The sequence below is a fragment of the Rhinatrema bivittatum genome, chromosome 1, assembly GCF_901001135.1.
Source record: "Rhinatrema bivittatum chromosome 1, aRhiBiv1.1, whole genome shotgun sequence".
Classification (NCBI taxonomy): Eukaryota; Metazoa; Chordata; class Amphibia; order Gymnophiona; family Rhinatrematidae; genus Rhinatrema; species Rhinatrema bivittatum.
This window is the reverse complement of record NC_042615.1, coordinates 564,063,161-564,080,789: the sequence shown is the minus strand read 5'-3', so window position 1 is coordinate 564,080,789 and position 17,629 is coordinate 564,063,161. Positions and strand designations below refer to the sequence as shown.

At 44.7% G+C, this 17,629-nt stretch overlaps 1 protein-coding gene across 8 annotated transcripts in view; it reads right to left on the bottom strand.

Annotated features, from left to right (window-relative positions):
- Positions 1-17,629, bottom strand: part of TUT7 (terminal uridylyl transferase 7) — a 575,072-nt gene that overhangs the window by 128,582 nt on the left and 428,861 nt on the right. For all 8 annotated transcript variants that reach the window (XM_029617137.1, XM_029617096.1, XM_029617130.1 and 5 more), the window contains one exon: positions 10,341-10,454. In XM_029617137.1, the coding sequence (XP_029472997.1) occupies positions 10,341-10,454 (114 nt within the window). The remainder of the gene's footprint in view (positions 1-10,340; positions 10,455-17,629) is intronic.

The window sequence follows — 17,629 nt, the reverse complement described above, 5'->3', positions numbered from 1 at the left end:
GAGCCAGAGGTCTGTGCGCGCTGAAAGAGCTGTGCTCACGACAGTCATGTTCGACTGTCTCAGTGGGCTATACGGCAAGCTGGGCAGCTGCACTGCACTCGTCCTCGCTCACTGTTTTATCTTTTTTATTTTTTTGATGAAATGGAGGAAGCGCTGTGAATCCCACCTTTGCTAGCTGTAAGGAGGCCACACGATTGAAAAGATGGCTTGCGCCTAGCTATTGTCCCGCTTGTCCTACCCACTCCTGCTGCTGGTGCTGCTGACAATGCTGTGCTGGACAAAAGGGGGAATGGCTAAGGCGCGTGGCTTTTTAAAATTGCCAGCTGTTGTCATCAGGAGCTGCTGGGACTCCCCTCCCCTGGGCTGCGTGGCTGGCCGCATCATCGCAACTCTCACTACAGCGCAAGGAGGGTGAGGGGCCCTGGGGGTCTGAGGCCAGCCCCCACCCGAGTATGATGGGGGTGCAGGACGCAAAGGGCACACAAGTCACACTGGGCTAGCTGTGGGCTCCAGGTAGCTGCACAGGCCTGGGTTTTATGCATGCAGAGTCCCAAGCTGAGGGTTGTACAGTGGAAGCACTTAACTTAAAGACAACCCAGCCCCACCAGGTAGTGAGTGGACTACTGGGAGAACAGACTGCGCAGAACTGCTTGTCCAAAGTTACTGTCTCCTCGGGACATGCTGTCCAAATAGTAGTAAATGCGAAGGGGTGAACCGATGACCAAGTAGCAGCTTTGCAAATGTCCTCAACAGAAGTAGCCTTGAGATGAACCACTGAAGTTGCCATGGCTCTTACTTGATGAACCTCAAAAGTCTGTAACCAGCCACTGTATAAGAGGGCACTATCCAGTCTGAAGGCAGAGTTCATTTGGCAACTGCCATTCCCAATTTATTGGGGTCAAAGGACACGCACCATTAAGAAGCTTGATGGTGAGGTTGATGAACTTGATGGTGAGGCCAAGGCTCTTTTAGGACTGAAGCGCCCATTCTCCTTTGTGTGCATATGCTCTTGGAAAGAATATGGGTAACATAATAGCTTGATTAATGTGAAATGCTGATACCATTTTCAGAAGAAATTTAGGGTGAATTGGTAGAACCACCCTATTATAGAAAAACTGAAGGTAAGGTGAATATGAAACCAGAGCCTGTAATTCATTTATTCTTCATCTTGAAGTGATTGCCAAGAGAAACAATACTTTCAAGGTGAGAAACTTCAAGTCCACCGACCTGAGAGGATCGAAAGGAGGTTTCTTGAGCTAAGACTACACAGAGGTCCCAAGGCACTGGAGTTTAATGATGAGAAGTTTGGAATGCCCAAGTCCTTTCATAAATTTTGATTCCAAGGGAAGGAGAGAGATTGGAGCCCCTTTCTCATGCTGGTGGATAGGCTACAATGGCATTGAGATGAACTTTGATGGAGGATAAGAGGCAGAATAGATACTGAAGCAAGTCCCTTGGGCTTAAGAAGAAGGGATTCCATTGACTGGTCCTAAACCAAGTCAAGCACCTCTTCCATTTGAAACTGTAGGATTTTCTAGTTGAAGTTTTTCAGAACATCCTTCACTTCTTTGAGAAGGAATAAGGAGGAGACTACTGCATGTTCAACATCAATACTGAAAGGGCCAGAGATTGCAGGTTCAGATGGCAGAGCTTGTCTTTCTCCTGTGTGATGAGGGTTAGCGACACTCCTAATGAAATCTGAGATTGATTGACAGATGAACAAGATATGAATTCCACACTTACTGCAGCTAGGCTGGTACTATGAGGATTATTTTTGCCTTGACCCAAAGGCTCTTCTGACAGTCCTAGAAATCAACATAATTGGTAGGTTCCACAGAAGGTAAACAGAAGCTCCAGCCTAGAACAAAAGCATTGGAGGTTGATCTGTACCTGTTCTGTGTATGGAGCAGAATTTCTTGACGTTTCTATTGTTTTCTGAGGCAACTAGACTTTCCCCAACAACTGAACAAGTCATCTATGAGTCAATCGTTCAGCTGCAACACTACTGAGGTGGTCCACCAAAGTGTTTTGGATTCCTAGTAGGTAGATCATTTGGAAATGGGCTTTTTGATGTTCTGCCCATGACCAGATTCAGAAGTCCTCCTGGCAAAGTGTATAGAAGCCTGTAACTCCCTGCTGGTTGATATAGAACATGGCCACTTAGTTGTCCATCTTGATTAAGATTCTCTTTCATGAAAGAAGGTTAGAGAAAACCTTTAGAGCATGGAATAGGACTCGCAGTTCTAGGTGGTTGACCTGTAGATGATTCTTCACTGGGAATCACACTACACTGGTGTGTAGCTCCCACCCCCATTCCTTGATGGCAGTGTCGATAAAGTCACCTGATGCAGTGGAATGCCCAATTAGAGGCTCACTTTTAGATCTTCCAAATTTATCCATCACTGAGGTAATGCTCTCATTCCGGCAGTCACTGAGAGTTGGTGGGATAAAGACTGATAGAATTGGTCCTATTGGTTTTGAAATCCCCAATGAAGGCCCTGCATGTATAGACAAGTCAGACGAACCACATGCATCATAGCAGCCATGTGACTGAGGAGGACAAGCATAGACCATGCTGACACTCAATCCTGTTGAAGGAGAGATCTTATCAGGCCATCAGCAATGCAGCTCTTTTGATAGGGAGAAATGCTTTCCCCTGAATTGAGTCTATCCAGGCTCCTATGAACTGAATTCTTTGATCCAGAACAGAGTTTGACTTGGTAAAACTGACCGGGAAACCCAGGAACTGGAGAAAACTTATGGTCTTTTCAAGGAACTCTAGAACTCCTGAAAGGGATAGACCTGTCATCAGCCAATTGTCCAGGTATGGGAACAAGCAAACTCCTTGCCAATGAAGCTGTGCTACCACTACTATGAAGCATTTTATGAACACCCTCATGGCAACAGAGAGGCCGAAAGAGAGCACCTTGTATTGGTATGTTTTTTCTTCACCAGAAACCTCCAATGGCATGCATAAGCAACTTTCAGATCCAGACCAAACATCCAATCCCTTTGGTTGAATGAAAGGGAGAATCATCTGGAGGGAGTTCATCTTGACCTTCTCTCGCACTAACAACTTATTCACTCACTGCAAGTCCAATATAGCTCTTAGATTCCCTGACTTTTGGACGATCAGGAAATACCTGGCATAGAATCCCTGGCTACACTCCTAAAGAGGGACAGGTTCAACCACCTTCTGTTGAAGGAGCTACTCTATTTCCAGTTGTACTGGGCCAAGTAAGAAGGATTAGGGCCGAAGACTGAATTCCATTGGGTTAGAGGAGAGTGAGAGACATGTAAGTGGTAGCCATACTCTACAATGTTCAGGATCCATGGTCTTTGATGATTCAGAGTCATTTCAGGAGGAAGGACTGAATCTGTCCCCCACTGGGGGAGGCAGGTCTGAAAATAATCAAAAACTGATCCAAGGCTACGCTGTGTGTACTGCTGAGCCTTCAGTTGATGCCCTTCCCTCTGTCGACTTCAGGCGGACAGCTGCTGAAGAGTAAGAGGAACTTAATGATTCCGAAAAGAGTGGAAGGCACCACTCTAGATACGGCTATGGCCTGGCCCCAATATCAAAAGCTGCAACACCCCTTACTTCTTCAGCGGCATCCTCCTGGCCGCAGGCTCCCTCAACTTAGCTCCGAGCATCTTGCTGCATCCATTGGCTTTGACTAGGAAGTAGACTGCAGCTCCTGAGCTTTTATAGACCCTGTATTCAGGACTTCCTGTTGGCAGTGGCTGACATCACCACTCTTCCTGAATATAAGGGAGTTCAGTGCAGTGAGCCAGTGCGTCAGCAACAGGTCCTTCTGGATACATCTGCCTAGATGCTGTCTTTGCTCCTGGTCCTGAGTCCTGTCTCTGTTGGTCTTCTTGCCTGTTTTCTGGTTCCTGCTTTGATTGTCCTTGCCTTCAGATTGAACTCTTGTTGACATTGCTTCACTTGCTGCCAGCCCTGACCTCGGCTTGTCTCCTCATCTCTGCATGAACTCTAACAGCTCTGATCATAGCTTGCCTTTGTCTCTGAACTCTGTATACCATGACCTTGGCCTGCTCCTCATCTCAGCCTAGTCTCTTTCTGCCCTGACCACAGCCTGCAACAACTACTTTCACGAACCATCAATCCGACAGAGGCCCAAGGGCTCACCTCCCTGAAGCGTGACAGATTGCTGAGGTCATGAGCTCTGCTGATGTGCCCTTGCCTGAGTTTTTGCAGGGCCTGGCACCAATGGTCCAAACACATCAGCAATTCTACAGTATTGGACTCCTGCAAGCCCTTGCTTCTCATTCTTTTAAAACCTGTTTTCTTTGTCTAGCTCCTGGAATTTGGTTTTGCTGGGTATGTGCTAGCACAAATTCATCTAAGGTTTGTTTGCTGAGTCATCTTTTTTCTATAACTGCAATTCTAATTCCAAAGAAAGTAGCCCCTAGCTCTGCCTCTTCCCTGGAAAAATCAGTTCTAGCATTAGCCAGGGGTGTCATACCTTCACCTCCTGCGACTCCTATTGACCCAGTTAACTCCTGTTCAATAGCTCAGATTCCTGCCCAGCCAGCTGTTTCCAGTCGTGCCTAAATGAGATCTGCCGCAGTACCATGAAAAATAGTTTGAGCCTTTTCTACAGCTGTTTTATCTGACTCCTTCTTGGTTAGACCTGTCTCTATCTCAGCTTTTCCTAAGAATGCTTCCTGCTTTGGTCCCTTTGTTCCAGCTAGCAAAGCTGCTCCAAGTCTTGATGATAATATCACGTCAGACCCTATGCTTGCACCTGCTAAACTGAATCTGGTGCCAGAGTCCAGGCCAGGCTCTGCTTCATACTCTGCTAAAAAGGAACCTGCAACTGCGGAGGCCCTGGTATCCAAATTCCATTATGTCGGGTCTGTTCCTCTGGAAGTTCCATCTTTAAAATCAAAGTTGAAGCTGAATGACACTTGAGGGAAGTAATTTCTTACTGTTTTTAAATGCCCAAAAAAGTCTAAAAAATGAACTGAATCACAATTCCCAGACCAATGATTATTTATGAGCTAGTGATGGTGCAAGGAAGTAAAATTTATAGCTTCTCCATATGGGTGTTTTGATGGTCCTTTTTACCACACTATTGCATTTGTTTGAATCTCTGTGAATTCTGGTGTATGTTAAAAGCAATAATAGAAGAAAAAATAGCAAATATGGTAAAATAGGGGGTCAAGACCTTGTTTAGATATATTGATGTGATAGAAGGAAGTGCTAAAGTGGCATTATGAAATTCAAATGGGAAGGGGAGGATTATGTAGAGGCTGATGAGGAACAAATATTTCTGTTCGGTGTTCACTGCAGAAAGGCCTGGAGCAGTACCATATAAAACAAACACAAATAAGATTGGAAGTGAGGTAAACCTCAATCAATTTTCAAAACAGGGTGTTCATGAGGAGCTAACTAAACTTAAAGTAGATAAGGTGATGGGACCACTTAGGATACATTTGAGGGTAGTAAGGAAACTTAGAGATGTCCTGGCAGTTCCGCTGGCTGTCCTTTTCAATGCTTCCTTAGAGTCTGGAGTAGCTCCAGAGGACTGGAAAAGGGCGTATGTGGTTCCTATTCATAAAAGTGGAAGTAAGGAGGAGGCTGGGAACTACAGGCCAGTCTATCTAATCTCTGTGGTGAGCAAACTACTGGAATTTCTGCTTAAACAGAGAAGAGTGAAATTTTTGGAATCCAATGGATTGTAAGATCCAAGGCAGCATGTTTTTACCAGAGGTAAAGCTTGTCAGAGAAACCTGATCAATTTTTTTGATTGGGTGACCAGAGAGTTGGATCAAGTGAGAAACCTCACTTGGAATATTGTACAATTCTGGAGACCTGACCTTCAAAAGGATATAAACAGGTTGGAGTCAGTTCAGAGGGTGTCTACTAAAATGGTCAGTGGTCTTCATTCTAAAACATATGGGGATAGATTTAAAGATCTAAACATGTATACCTTAGAAGAAAGGCGAGATAGGGGAGTTTTGATAAAGACATTAAAATATCTCAAAGGTCCCTTGCAAAGGAGGTGAGCTTTTTTCAATGGAAAGGAGGCTCATGAGATAATGGTGAAAGGAGGTAGATTCAGGAGTAATCTTAGGAAATATTTCTTTACAGAGAAGGTGTTGGATGCATGCAACAGCTTCCCAGTGGAGGTGGTGGAGACAAAAAGACAAAAACAGTATCTGAATTCAAGAAAGCATGGGATAAATACAGGGGATTTCTAAGTAAGTGATGAGAATTATAATGCTAGATTGATTGTACGTATGGGCAGACTAGATAGGCCATGCGGTCTTTTTCTGCCATCATGTTTATATGTTTCTAATAATAAGGTTATTGAGTGCTATTTTGGTGTTACTAATAGTGAGTACATTCAAGCACCAACCTTCTTTTATTGGGTGATCTAAATTCCAAGATCAGCATCTGTCTCCCAAAAGAAAATCAAACTTTGTTTCTGGCCAAGTGTCTAACTCAGGCCGCAGCACTTTCCAAGATTCCGGTCCAGACTGCTCCTGCAGTACGTTCAAAGACTCCGCTCCAGGCTGCTCCCACAATACTTTCAAAGACTCTAGTCCAAGATGTTCCAGTAGCACTTTCCAAGACTATGGTTCAGGCTGCTTCTGCAGCACTCTCCAAGAATCTGGTCCAGGCTGCTACTGCAGCATGTCTAACGACTCCAGTCTAGGATGTGCCAGCAGCACTTCCAGAGACTCTGGTCCAGGCTGCTCCCAAAGCCCTTTCAAAGACTCCGGCCCAGGCTGCTCCCAAAGCCTTTTCAAGGACTCCAGCCCAGGCTGCTCCCAAAGCCCTTTCAAAGATTCCAGCCCAGGCTGCTCCTGAAGCAGCTTCTTAGAATCTGGTCGAGGCTGCTCCCACAGAACGCTCAAAGACTCCACTCTGGGTTGCTTCCACAGCACTTTCAAAGGCTACGGACTAGGCTGCTCCTGCAGCACTCTCCAAGAAACTGGTTCAGGCTGTAACAGGATGTTCCAGCAGCACTTTCACATGATCTGGTTTAGGCTGCTACCACAGCATATCTAAAGACTTATTCAGGCTGTGCAAGCAGCACTTCCACAGATTCCGGTCCACACGGCTCCCGCAGCATTTCAAAAGACTCAGTTTCAGGCTGCACCTGCAGAGTCCACGATTCAGTCCCAAGTTTGCCCTTAGCAGATTCTACTCCAGGCTGTGCTCACAACAGATTAAAAGATTGTACATTAGGATGTGCCCACAGAAAGTTCCAAGCCCTTGTTTCACACTACTTCCCTTGCAGCATCTAAACCTCTATTCCAGCCTGTGGCTGCAGCTGATTCTAAGACCTTGCTTCAAGCTGCTTTTCCAGTAGCAGAACCCAAGATCTTGCTCCAGACAGCTTTCTCCTGAAGCAGCACCATCAAAGATCCTGCTTCAGGTTTTTTTTTTCCACAGCAGCACCACAAAGGTTCTTGCCCTCAAGCTTGCTTTTCCAATAGATGCATCTGAGACCCTGCTCCAGGTTGTGCCTGCCACAGAGCCCAGGATGCTGCTGCTCCAGGCTGTGCTCACAGCAGACTCAAAGACTTATTTCCAGGCTGAGCCTTTTGCAGTGCTCAGTTCTCTCCAGGCTGTGACCAGTGCAGCACCATGAACCCATCTCAGGATGCATCTACTGTATCAAAGTTTTCATCCCGGGCTATGTCAGTTCCTGCCACAACTCCGTTACAAACCACTTCAAGTCCGGTCCTATGGCCTTCATTTCACCCAGCAGCTTAAGTGAATTCAGACACTGTATTAGCATCTGCAGCTCTGTAGATGTGCTTCTGGACTTTGTTCCAGACAATTCTGTACTGCAGACTTCACTTCTAGAATCAGAATCCGATCCAGGCACTCCAATCCTGACTCTGAACCAGGCACTCCGCTTTCACGCTCTGACAGAACCAGGCATTCCACTTCTAGGTTCTGACTCCACTCCAGGCACATTATGAATTTGCTATTGACATTATGCACCAGCTGGATTCTGACTCTGCCTCAGGCACTTGCCCCAGCTGGATTCTCCCTTGCAATTGGTACTCAGGAAGAGGCAGCACTTTGAGAGGTGACTGGAATCTGCCCCCTTTAAGTGGGTTATTGTAATGCCCCTTACCTCTCCAGCAGTGCCCCCTGACCACAGGCTCCGACATAGCTCCCAGCACTGTGCTGCATCCAATGGCTCTAATTAGGAAGGAGACTGAAGTTCCTAGCCTTTATAGACTCTGCATTCAGGACGTCCTGTGGGGACCGGTTGATGTTATCACCGCTCTCCCTGGATATAAGGGAGATCAGTGCAGTGAGCCAGTGCCTCAGCAACAAGTCTTTCTGGATACCTCTGCCTAGGTGTTGTCTTTGCTTAAGATCCTGACTCCTGTCCCTGCTGGTCTTCTTGCTGGTTTTCTGGTTCCTGCCTTTACCTGCTCTCCTCTGCTCCTGCCTGTCCTGTTTGTCCTTGCCTTTGGATTGTCCTCTCGTTCTTGGACAGGCCTGATCTTTGACATTGCTTTGCTTGCTACCTGCCTTGAACTTGGCTTGTCTCGTCTCTACATAAACTCTACATAAACTCTTACAGCACTAACCATAGCCTGCCTTCGTCTCTGTCTGAACTCTGCTAGTCCTGACCATAGCCTGCCTCCACCTTTGCTTGAACTCTGCTGGGCCCTCGTCTCTGCTTAGTCTCTGTCCACCCTGACTGCAGCCTACACCACCTCAGTTGCCACCTACTGGAGCCTGGTCCATGCTTGCATGAATCAGGCTGCACCAATCCAACAGTTACCCAAGGACTCGCCTCTCTGAAGCACAACAGAAGCTTTGTAAATGGAATTGATAAGAAGATTCTTACATTCCTCACTGGTTAGTGGAAGTCTGCCTGCTCTGGGTCTATCCAATTCACCAGAGGCTTTTGCACACATTTGTGCAGATACTACATTATATTCAGTTAGTGAGCCACAATCCAGTATTCAGCATGGACCCCTGGAAAATCTCTCTCGCCAAAACATTTGCCATATCTTTGGGTCATTCCCAGGAGGCAGGTTGGAGTAATCATGAATGTGCTTAGTATAATTTGCACTGATTCCACCATTGCCGAGTGGTGGGGAAGTCGGATGACCCCAAAACCTGGGGAAGCTTGGACCCTGTATTTTAAATCCAGTTTCCAGGCCACCGGCAGGCATGACATCTGCGTCTGCCATATCCTGATCTGGAGGTCCTAAAGGAGCTTGTGAGCCAGACCACATGCTTAGGGCTGGAGAAACTGGAGAAGCTTGTTCTTGGGTCCTTTCCTTTCCTGACACTGAGAGAAAGTATCTTTACCAATTTATCCAAAACATCCTCTGGAAGAGAAGTATGCTGAGTAAAGTCCAGTAGGGGACATGGAGGAATCCCAGTAAAATCTTCCTCCTCATCTGGGAACACTAAGCTATGACCCCAAAGAGTATGAGGAAGACTGAGGAGAGACTTCTGCTGTTCCGAGAGGGAAATATCTGGTAAGAACTCAGAATGGTCAGAATCCACTTGATCTCTTTCTAACTCATGAGTGGACTCCCCCGGATGAAGAGAATCTACCCCCTCATGGTGAGAACTTACTCCCAACTGTGGAAGCTCTTGTGGCAAAGCATGCACCAGCATGGGACTTTGAGTGGCCCCACTGTGTGGGAAAATTTCCTTCATCGTGAACAGGAAGTGCTCCAGTTTCCCTCTCTGGTCTCCAGGGCTTAAGAAGGCAAAGAACTTCTTCACTAGCTCTGACAGCTGGGCTCCCACAAGCTGGGGAACTCACTGTGCTGGAATTGGAGGAAAGACATCCTCTTCAGAAACCCAGATTGGTTCATCACCATTAACAGTAATACATATAGCTATAGAGGAACTCTGCACCTCAGGAGTTGTCTCTGTATGGCAGCAGTCGGCTCTGATGTGTTCTGCTTCAGTTGTGTTGATTCTTGCCGAACAGGCGCCGTGGATCATGCATGGTACCAATTGCGCCTCCTGTTGCACCCTAACTTTAGCGGTGGGACTCCTAAACTTATGTGTCAAAGCACTCTACTCTGATGTGATTAATAGTGTCCTGGCATGCTGCGCCAAGTGGGATTGTGAGCTTTGCAGAGGACAAGGATGGTGCCTGGTTCACAAGACAGCATACACGTGCATGAACTCTCGCATATGCTCAGTTAATTCTTTACTGCGTTCAGAGTTGGGTTTATGTTGGTGCTGTCAGATAACATCACCCCACGCATAATGGTTGTTTCATGCCTGCTTGTCCGCAGAGAACTGTTACATGCTGCACTTTACCCACACACTTTATCACTGGCAATTTTCTTTCTCCACATACCTCTTGAAGAACAGGAATAACTGATGGCTTTCTTTGCTGAAGAAAATAAAGCACCATGAGAGTATAAGCATAGGAGGAAAGACTTCCCCTGGATGCATCTCCAATATCACACATCTGATGGAAAAACACAAACAAAAAAAAAAGTTGAACATTTACAAAGCACGTGCTTCCCAATGCACCTCACTTTCTTCTGAAATGACAGAATGACAGCCGCTTTTCCTATTTCTGCTTGTCATCCTGTCTACTTATGCATCACCCCCCCCACCCCCCCACAACACCACCACTAACACTCATCTCTTAGGAGACATTATTCAATCTGACAAAAAAGCATCTTTTGCCCATGGAAACCATTCTTTCCGATTCCTCCAATTTTACCATTTTTTCCCCACCTATATGGGGTTATCTTCAGAGGAACTTTTGCGGATAAAACAGTGTTATGCCCAGAAACGATCTTTTACAAAATTGCCTGCTCAATATGTGGGTTAGCTTATGCACATATGTCATGTTCACACTTACATTTTCCCAGACTGAACAGAGGCATTTCCTGGGGTGGAGTTAGAGAGGGGTTGGGACTTAAGCGCATATGTTGTAAAATACAACTGCATGGGTGTATATTTTCAGGAAAAGTTTTTGCGCATCAAAATAGCAGTTGTAACTTGTTCGGGATACATTTGGTAAGATAATTTCAAAGTGACATATGACTGTAACTTTGCTTTGAAATTTGCTGTAATGTGTACATTTGCAGCATAAGTTATGTGGGATGTTTGGAAATTATCCTCATTATTGATAAACTTGTTAATCATTCCTTTTTAGCTTTTTTTTTTTGAATCCTTGAAAACTGCAAACTTCATTATTCTCTACAAAATAAAAAAAATCTTCTCTTCATCTATTCCCAATTACCTGCCCATCACCAAGCTCCCCTTTTATCAGTAAAACAGTCACAGTGGCATCCTCTTATCTTTTGATCATTTTTCACCTATGCCAGAGTTTCCCTAACCAGTTGGGTTTTCAAGATATCCATAATGAATATGTATGAGATAGATTTGCATATTCAGGGGTATACAAATCTCTCTCATGCATATTCATTGGGCAATCCTGAAAACCCGACTAGTTAGGTGGGTCTACAGGAGAGAGTTGGGAAACACGGACCTAAGCAATACTCTTATCCACTTTCAATCTGGTTCCTTCACAAGAGTGCAGGTAGATAATAATCTTTTCCTCTGCATTGATCAACATTTTATGATAACCAAATCCTGCTTTCAGCCCATGTCAGATATCTATCAGGCGCTGCTCTTCTGTCTTGATGCCCCTTTGCTTGGACAATTTATTCCATCCTTTAGTCTCAATTACAGTTTTTATGTCAGTTAGATTTATAAACTTATAGGATGACTATCTATGGCTTGGAGCAAGTGAACTCAGAGCTTTGTTTTAAAGGAGAACTACCATGAACGCAACTGTAGTTATGTAGGTTGGCAAAAAAGCAGTAGCAACACAACGATATAATCAAAGTACAAATATTTTCTTTTTTTCAAGATCTTATTGAACACTTTAATATATAATCCAGCTAACAAAGAGCAATTCTGTTTAATAAACAGGTCATTAATGACATGTGTCATTGACTGTCTTGGATAAGGAGAACTATTTTGCAGGCGTTCACATTCTGTAGCTGGCAGCTGGATATATGTTTGGAAGTGTGGACAAAATAACTGGGCAGACTGGATGGGCCAAATGTCCTTTTTGTGCCATCATCTATTATGTAACTATTTGTTACTTCAGCAAAAATTCATTCAAATTCCAACATTTACTTTGAAATGAAAATATGTTGCAAGTATGCATAGGGGCAGATTTTAAAAGCCATATGGGCTGCCCTGGACCAGAAACGCACTGAACTATGTACATTGTTGGATGGGGAGATTTTGGATAAGCTGGATCATAGAAGGGGGATCCGCTTTTTAGAGGGTAATAAGCCGGGCAAGTGGTTGGCCGGGCAACTGAAACAACAAATAGCACAAAGCACTATATTAAAAATCAAAGATCCCACAGGTAATTTTATCATGGAAAATAAGGGAATTAGGAATAGGTTTGCCCAATTTTATCAAGGGCTATATACTGAGGAGCTCAACATCACGACAGAACAAATTGATGCTTACCTGGGGGAGATAACCTTGCCATGCTTAGGGGATGATCAAGCCAGGATTCTGGATATGCCAATTACTAGGGGGGAGATCTCTGATGTTATCTCTACCTTGAAAATATATAAGGCCCCGGGGTTGGACGGATTTACTGGGCTATTTTATAAAAAATATAAGGATCTACTCATTCCACACTTGCAAGGGGTCTATAACGATCTCTTAGAGACGTCTACCTTACCCGAGTCAATGAGCATGGCGGGAATTACAGTACTGCCCAAGCCGGGCAAGGACAAATCGCTCTGTGGATCTTATAGGCCAATATCCCTGCTTAATGTAGACTTAAAGATTTTAGCTAAAGTATTGGCGCGCAGATTAAATATGGTATTGCTTTCCCTTATTCACCCTGATCAAGCGGGGTTCATTCCGGGCAGACAGGCAGGGGACAATATTAGAAAAGTGGTGGATTTGATGTGGGCCGCTAGAGAAAAGAATGTCCCCTTGGTATTAATGGCGGTAGACACCGAAAAGGCTTTCGACAGGGTACACTGGGGGTTTCTGTTTGGGGTTCTGCGAAAGGTGGGGTTAGGTCACAATTTTCAACAATGGCTTCGGACAATGTACTCCAAACCCAAGGCCTGCATTAAAGTGAATGGCTCCTATTCTGACCCGTTCGAACTGGGGAGGGGAACCAGACAGGGGTGCCCCCTCTCACCCCTTTTATTTGCACTGTTTATGGAGCCCTTTGCGGCTATTATTCGCCAAAACGGGGAAATAAGGGGCATGGATATTGGGGGAGGCCAATCTAAGATCACACTATTTGAGGATGACCTTCTGTTTACAGTAGCATACCCACAGCGTACATTACCTGTTTTAGTTAGGGAAATGGACAGGTTCAGCTCGGTATCCGGGTTTAAGATGAACTTAGCGAAAACTGAGATTCTGAATGTATCTCTTGCCAAATCACAGATCCCCAAAGTGCAAGATAAATTTCCCTTTAAGTGGGCTTTGAAGGGGATAAAATACTTGGGGATTAAGATGACGGCAAATTGGAGACAGCTCTTTAGCCTTAACTACACCCCACTGATGGAGCAAATGACTAGAGACCTAGACATCTGGTTTCCATATAAGCTATCATGGCTGGGGAGAATCGCAGTGATAAAAATGAATGTGTTACCAAGATGGTTGTATCTCTTCCAGACGTTGCCGATAGAGGTGCCCTCTACATTCCTACGCTCACTGCAGACCAAAGTATTTCATTTCATTTGGCGAAAGAGGCCTCCGCGCATAGCGAGGCGGGTGTTGTATAGACCTAGAGCGGAAGGGGGTCTTGCAATTCCCAATTTTCTTAAGTATTACCAAGCAGCTCAACTTAGGGTAATACCAGAATGGTCAGCAGGGAGAATCTTGAAACCTTGGGCTCAATTGGAGCAAGAATTGGGGGGAGGAATGCATTTATATCAGAGGGTATGGGGGCTAATACCGAAAGGGAAAAATAAGGGTGTAGAGAACCCCTTTACACAGGCAACGCTGAAAATTTGGCGTCAGTGTCGAATGAGGCTGACGGGGAGAGAGATGGTGACGCCCTTGTTACCTATTGGGCTTTACAAGCAACGATGCTGGGCTTATGAGGGGGGAACTGGTTTGGACAGGTGGAGTAAATGGGGGATACTGAGGTATGGACAGCTGTTTCAGGACTCTCACATATCTACATTTGAGGAATTGCAACGTAAATTTGGTCTCCCCAGAGGGGAGTACTTCCATTATCTGCAGATAAGACATTGTCTTCAAGATCCATACATTAAAGAGAATGTGAGCAGACAGAGCTCGGCCTTTGAAAGCTTGTATTGCCACACAGACGAGTTGAAAGGTACAATTTCCAATATTTATGTGTGGTTGTCTGAACTGGACTTGACCATACACCACTTTCAGCAGGCGTGGGAAAAGGACTTAACAATCAAAATGGACGGTGACACGATGGAATACCTGTTTCCTTCAAGTATCCCAAGGAGTTATCTCCGCTAGCATTATGGAAACCAATTATAAAGTGTTATCAAGGTGGTACCTTACGCCAGCTAAACTGCACACCATGTACCCAGCACAGGATGAGAAATGCTGGAGGAACTGTACACAGACGGGTACATATTTGCATATTTATTTATTTAAAGAATTTATATACAGGGGTTCCTGTATAGTATACATATCACCCCGGTTTACAAGGAACCAAAACTATCGCTAAGGAACCGTAACTATCGCTTCATTTAGCGGTTTACATTGAACATTTAGCGGTTTACATTGAACATAGTTAATTTGAGAAAACATAAATAAACATAAATAAACATAAATAAACATAAAATAGTTAATTTGAGAAAAGGTATATAATATGGTTAACCAGTTAATAACTAAAAGGCAGGTTAATAAGTACATAAGTAAGTAAATAACATTGAACTTGATAGAATCTGGTAACAGGATAAAATATAGTGTTGCATATGCTTAAGTACAGTTTCGTGTTAATTTCTTCAGAGAGATATAAGCTGGGGAAGATACGGAGGATATGAAATGCCTTTTTTCTTGCTCATTAGTTCTATGGGAAAGCTTGTTCGAACAACCAAGTCTTAAGTTTCTTTTTAAATGTAGCGTGGCACGGTTCAAGGCGAAGGTCCGGAGGGAGCGAGTTCCAGAGAGAAGGGCCCGCTGTGGATAGAGCACGTTTCCTCAGGGAGGATTTCGCCTGTTGTGTGGTTAGTCTGTACTGATATGCGCTTCTAGTTGGTTTCACTGATGTGTGTAGCTGAATTTGAAATGTTAAATTGAGTGGAGCGATATTATGTAAGGCCTTATGTATCATCATTAAGGACTTGAATTGGATCCTGTATTTTATCGGGAGCCAGTGTAGATGATGCAGGATTGGGGTGATATGGTCTCTTTTTTTGGCATTTGAGAGAATTCTTGCCGAGGCATTCAGGACCATCTGAAGTGGTTTTGTGGTGCAAGCTGGTAGGCCAAGGAGGAGAGAGTTACAGTAGTCCAGTTTTGGGAGTATGATGGCTTGTAGAACCATGCGGAAATCTCTGTACAGAAGGAGTGGTTTTAGTTTCTTTAAGGTTTGTAGTTTAAGGAAACATTCTTTTGTTGTGTTATTGACGAATTTGTTGAAGCTGAATCCACCGTCTAAGATGACTCCCAGGTCCTTTACTTGTTGAGAAAAGGTATCCGGACTTTGGTTGGCGTTCGGAGGAGTGGATGGGACATAGTTTTCCGGTGCTATAATGAGGATTTCAGTTTTGTTTGTGTTTAAGACTAGGTTGAGGCTGGTGAGAAGGTTGTTGATAGCTGCGAGACATTTACTCCAGTGTGACATGGCTTTGTGTAGTGTGTCCTCTATAGGGATGAGGATTTGTATGTCATCCGCATACAGGAAGTGTATAAGCTTGAGGTTGGTGAGTAATTGGCAGAGAGGGAGAAGATATATATTGAAGAGAGTCGGGGAGAGGGATGAACCTTGCGGAACTCCCCTTTTAGATTCGATGGCACGAGACTCTTTGTTATTTATCCTGACCTTGTATGATCTGTCCTCCAAAAAAGATTTGAACCAGTTGAACGCTGCTCCTGTAATGCCAATGTCCGTTAGGCGTTGCAGGAGGCACGGGTGGTTTACAGTATCGAACGCTGAAGAGAGATCCAGGAGAGCGAGGAGGCAAGGTTGGCCTTTTTCTAGATTAAAGATAATGGTGTCTGATAGTGAGGCTAATAGCGATTCTGTGTTCCTAGTCTTACGAAAACCAAATTGGTTTGGGGTGAGGATGTTATTTTCTTCAAGAAAGTCTGAAAGTTGTTTGTTAACCACTTTTTCCATAGTTTTGGCTAACATAGGGAGGTTTGCTATAGGTCTGAAGTTGGCTGGATCTGAGGTGGGAAGGTTGGGTTTTTTGAGGAGCGGTTTGAGCATGGCTAACTTGAGTTGGTTGGGAACTTGACCTTGAGTGAGAGAGCAGTTGATGATGTCTGCAACAGGTTTGGCTATGGTGTTGGTGATCATACTCAGGGTGTTTGAAGGGATATGGTCCGATGGGTGAGAGGAAGGTTTTATTTTTTTGAGAATGTTCTCTATTTCTAGAGTAGATGTGGGATCAAACTTGTCCAGCACTGATGGGGTTGTGTTGGGTTGTAAGGTGGTTGAGTGCAATGATTGTTGGGCGGTTGAGTGCGGAGGCTGTTGATCTGTTGTGTCCAAAGATTGTTGAGCGGTTGAGTGAGCTGATTGTTGAATGTGGTTTGGAAGTGTAGCTGCTCCTTTGAGGGGGGCTAGGAGTGATGTGATTTTGTTGTCGAAGAAGGCAGCTAGTTCATTCGCTTTGTTGAGAGCTTGGTCGTCTGGAATGGTAGGCGCAGGAGGTTTAGTAAGGGTAGAAACGTATGAGAAAAGTGCTCTTGAATCAAATATGAGGTGGTGGATCTTTTTGGAGAAGAATTCTCTCTTGGTTTTGTTGATGTCATTTCTGTATGAGTTGAGGCACTCTTTGTAGATGAGGAGGGTGGTTGAAGATGGGTTTCTTCGCCAATTTTGTTCCTTGGATCTCAATTCATGTTTGCGTTTTTTCAGCTCAGGAGTGAACCAAGGTTTCCTGTTGTCTTTGTTAGGGTTGATATATTTAGTCGTCATGGGGCACATTTGGTCTGCAACCTTTTTAGTGATGTTGGTCCATGAAGAAGTTGCTGAGTTGGCGTCGGAGAGGTCCAGATGCACTAGTTCCTTGGCCAGTTGTTCACTGAGTTGGTCTCCAGAGCATTGTTTCCTGATGGAGATGGCTATTGATTGTGTGGATTGCGGGGAGATCTCCTTTATTTCTAACACCGATGTTATGATTCTGTGGTCTGTCCATGGTACTGGAAGGCAAGTGGGGATGTTGTGTGTTGTGATTCCATCGTTTATGAAGATAAGGTCCAACGTATGACCTGCTTTGTGGGTTGGTTCTGTCACAATCTGTCTAAAACCCATATTGCTGAGCGAGGCGAGAAGAGTTTTACAGTTGGTGGACTGAGGTTGGACATCTACGTGGAGGTTAAAATCTCCCATGAGTATGGTAGGATTACTGGAGTTTAGGTGTTTTGCTGTGAGTTCTATGATTGATGATGGGTCTGATTCCAGTATTCCAGGAG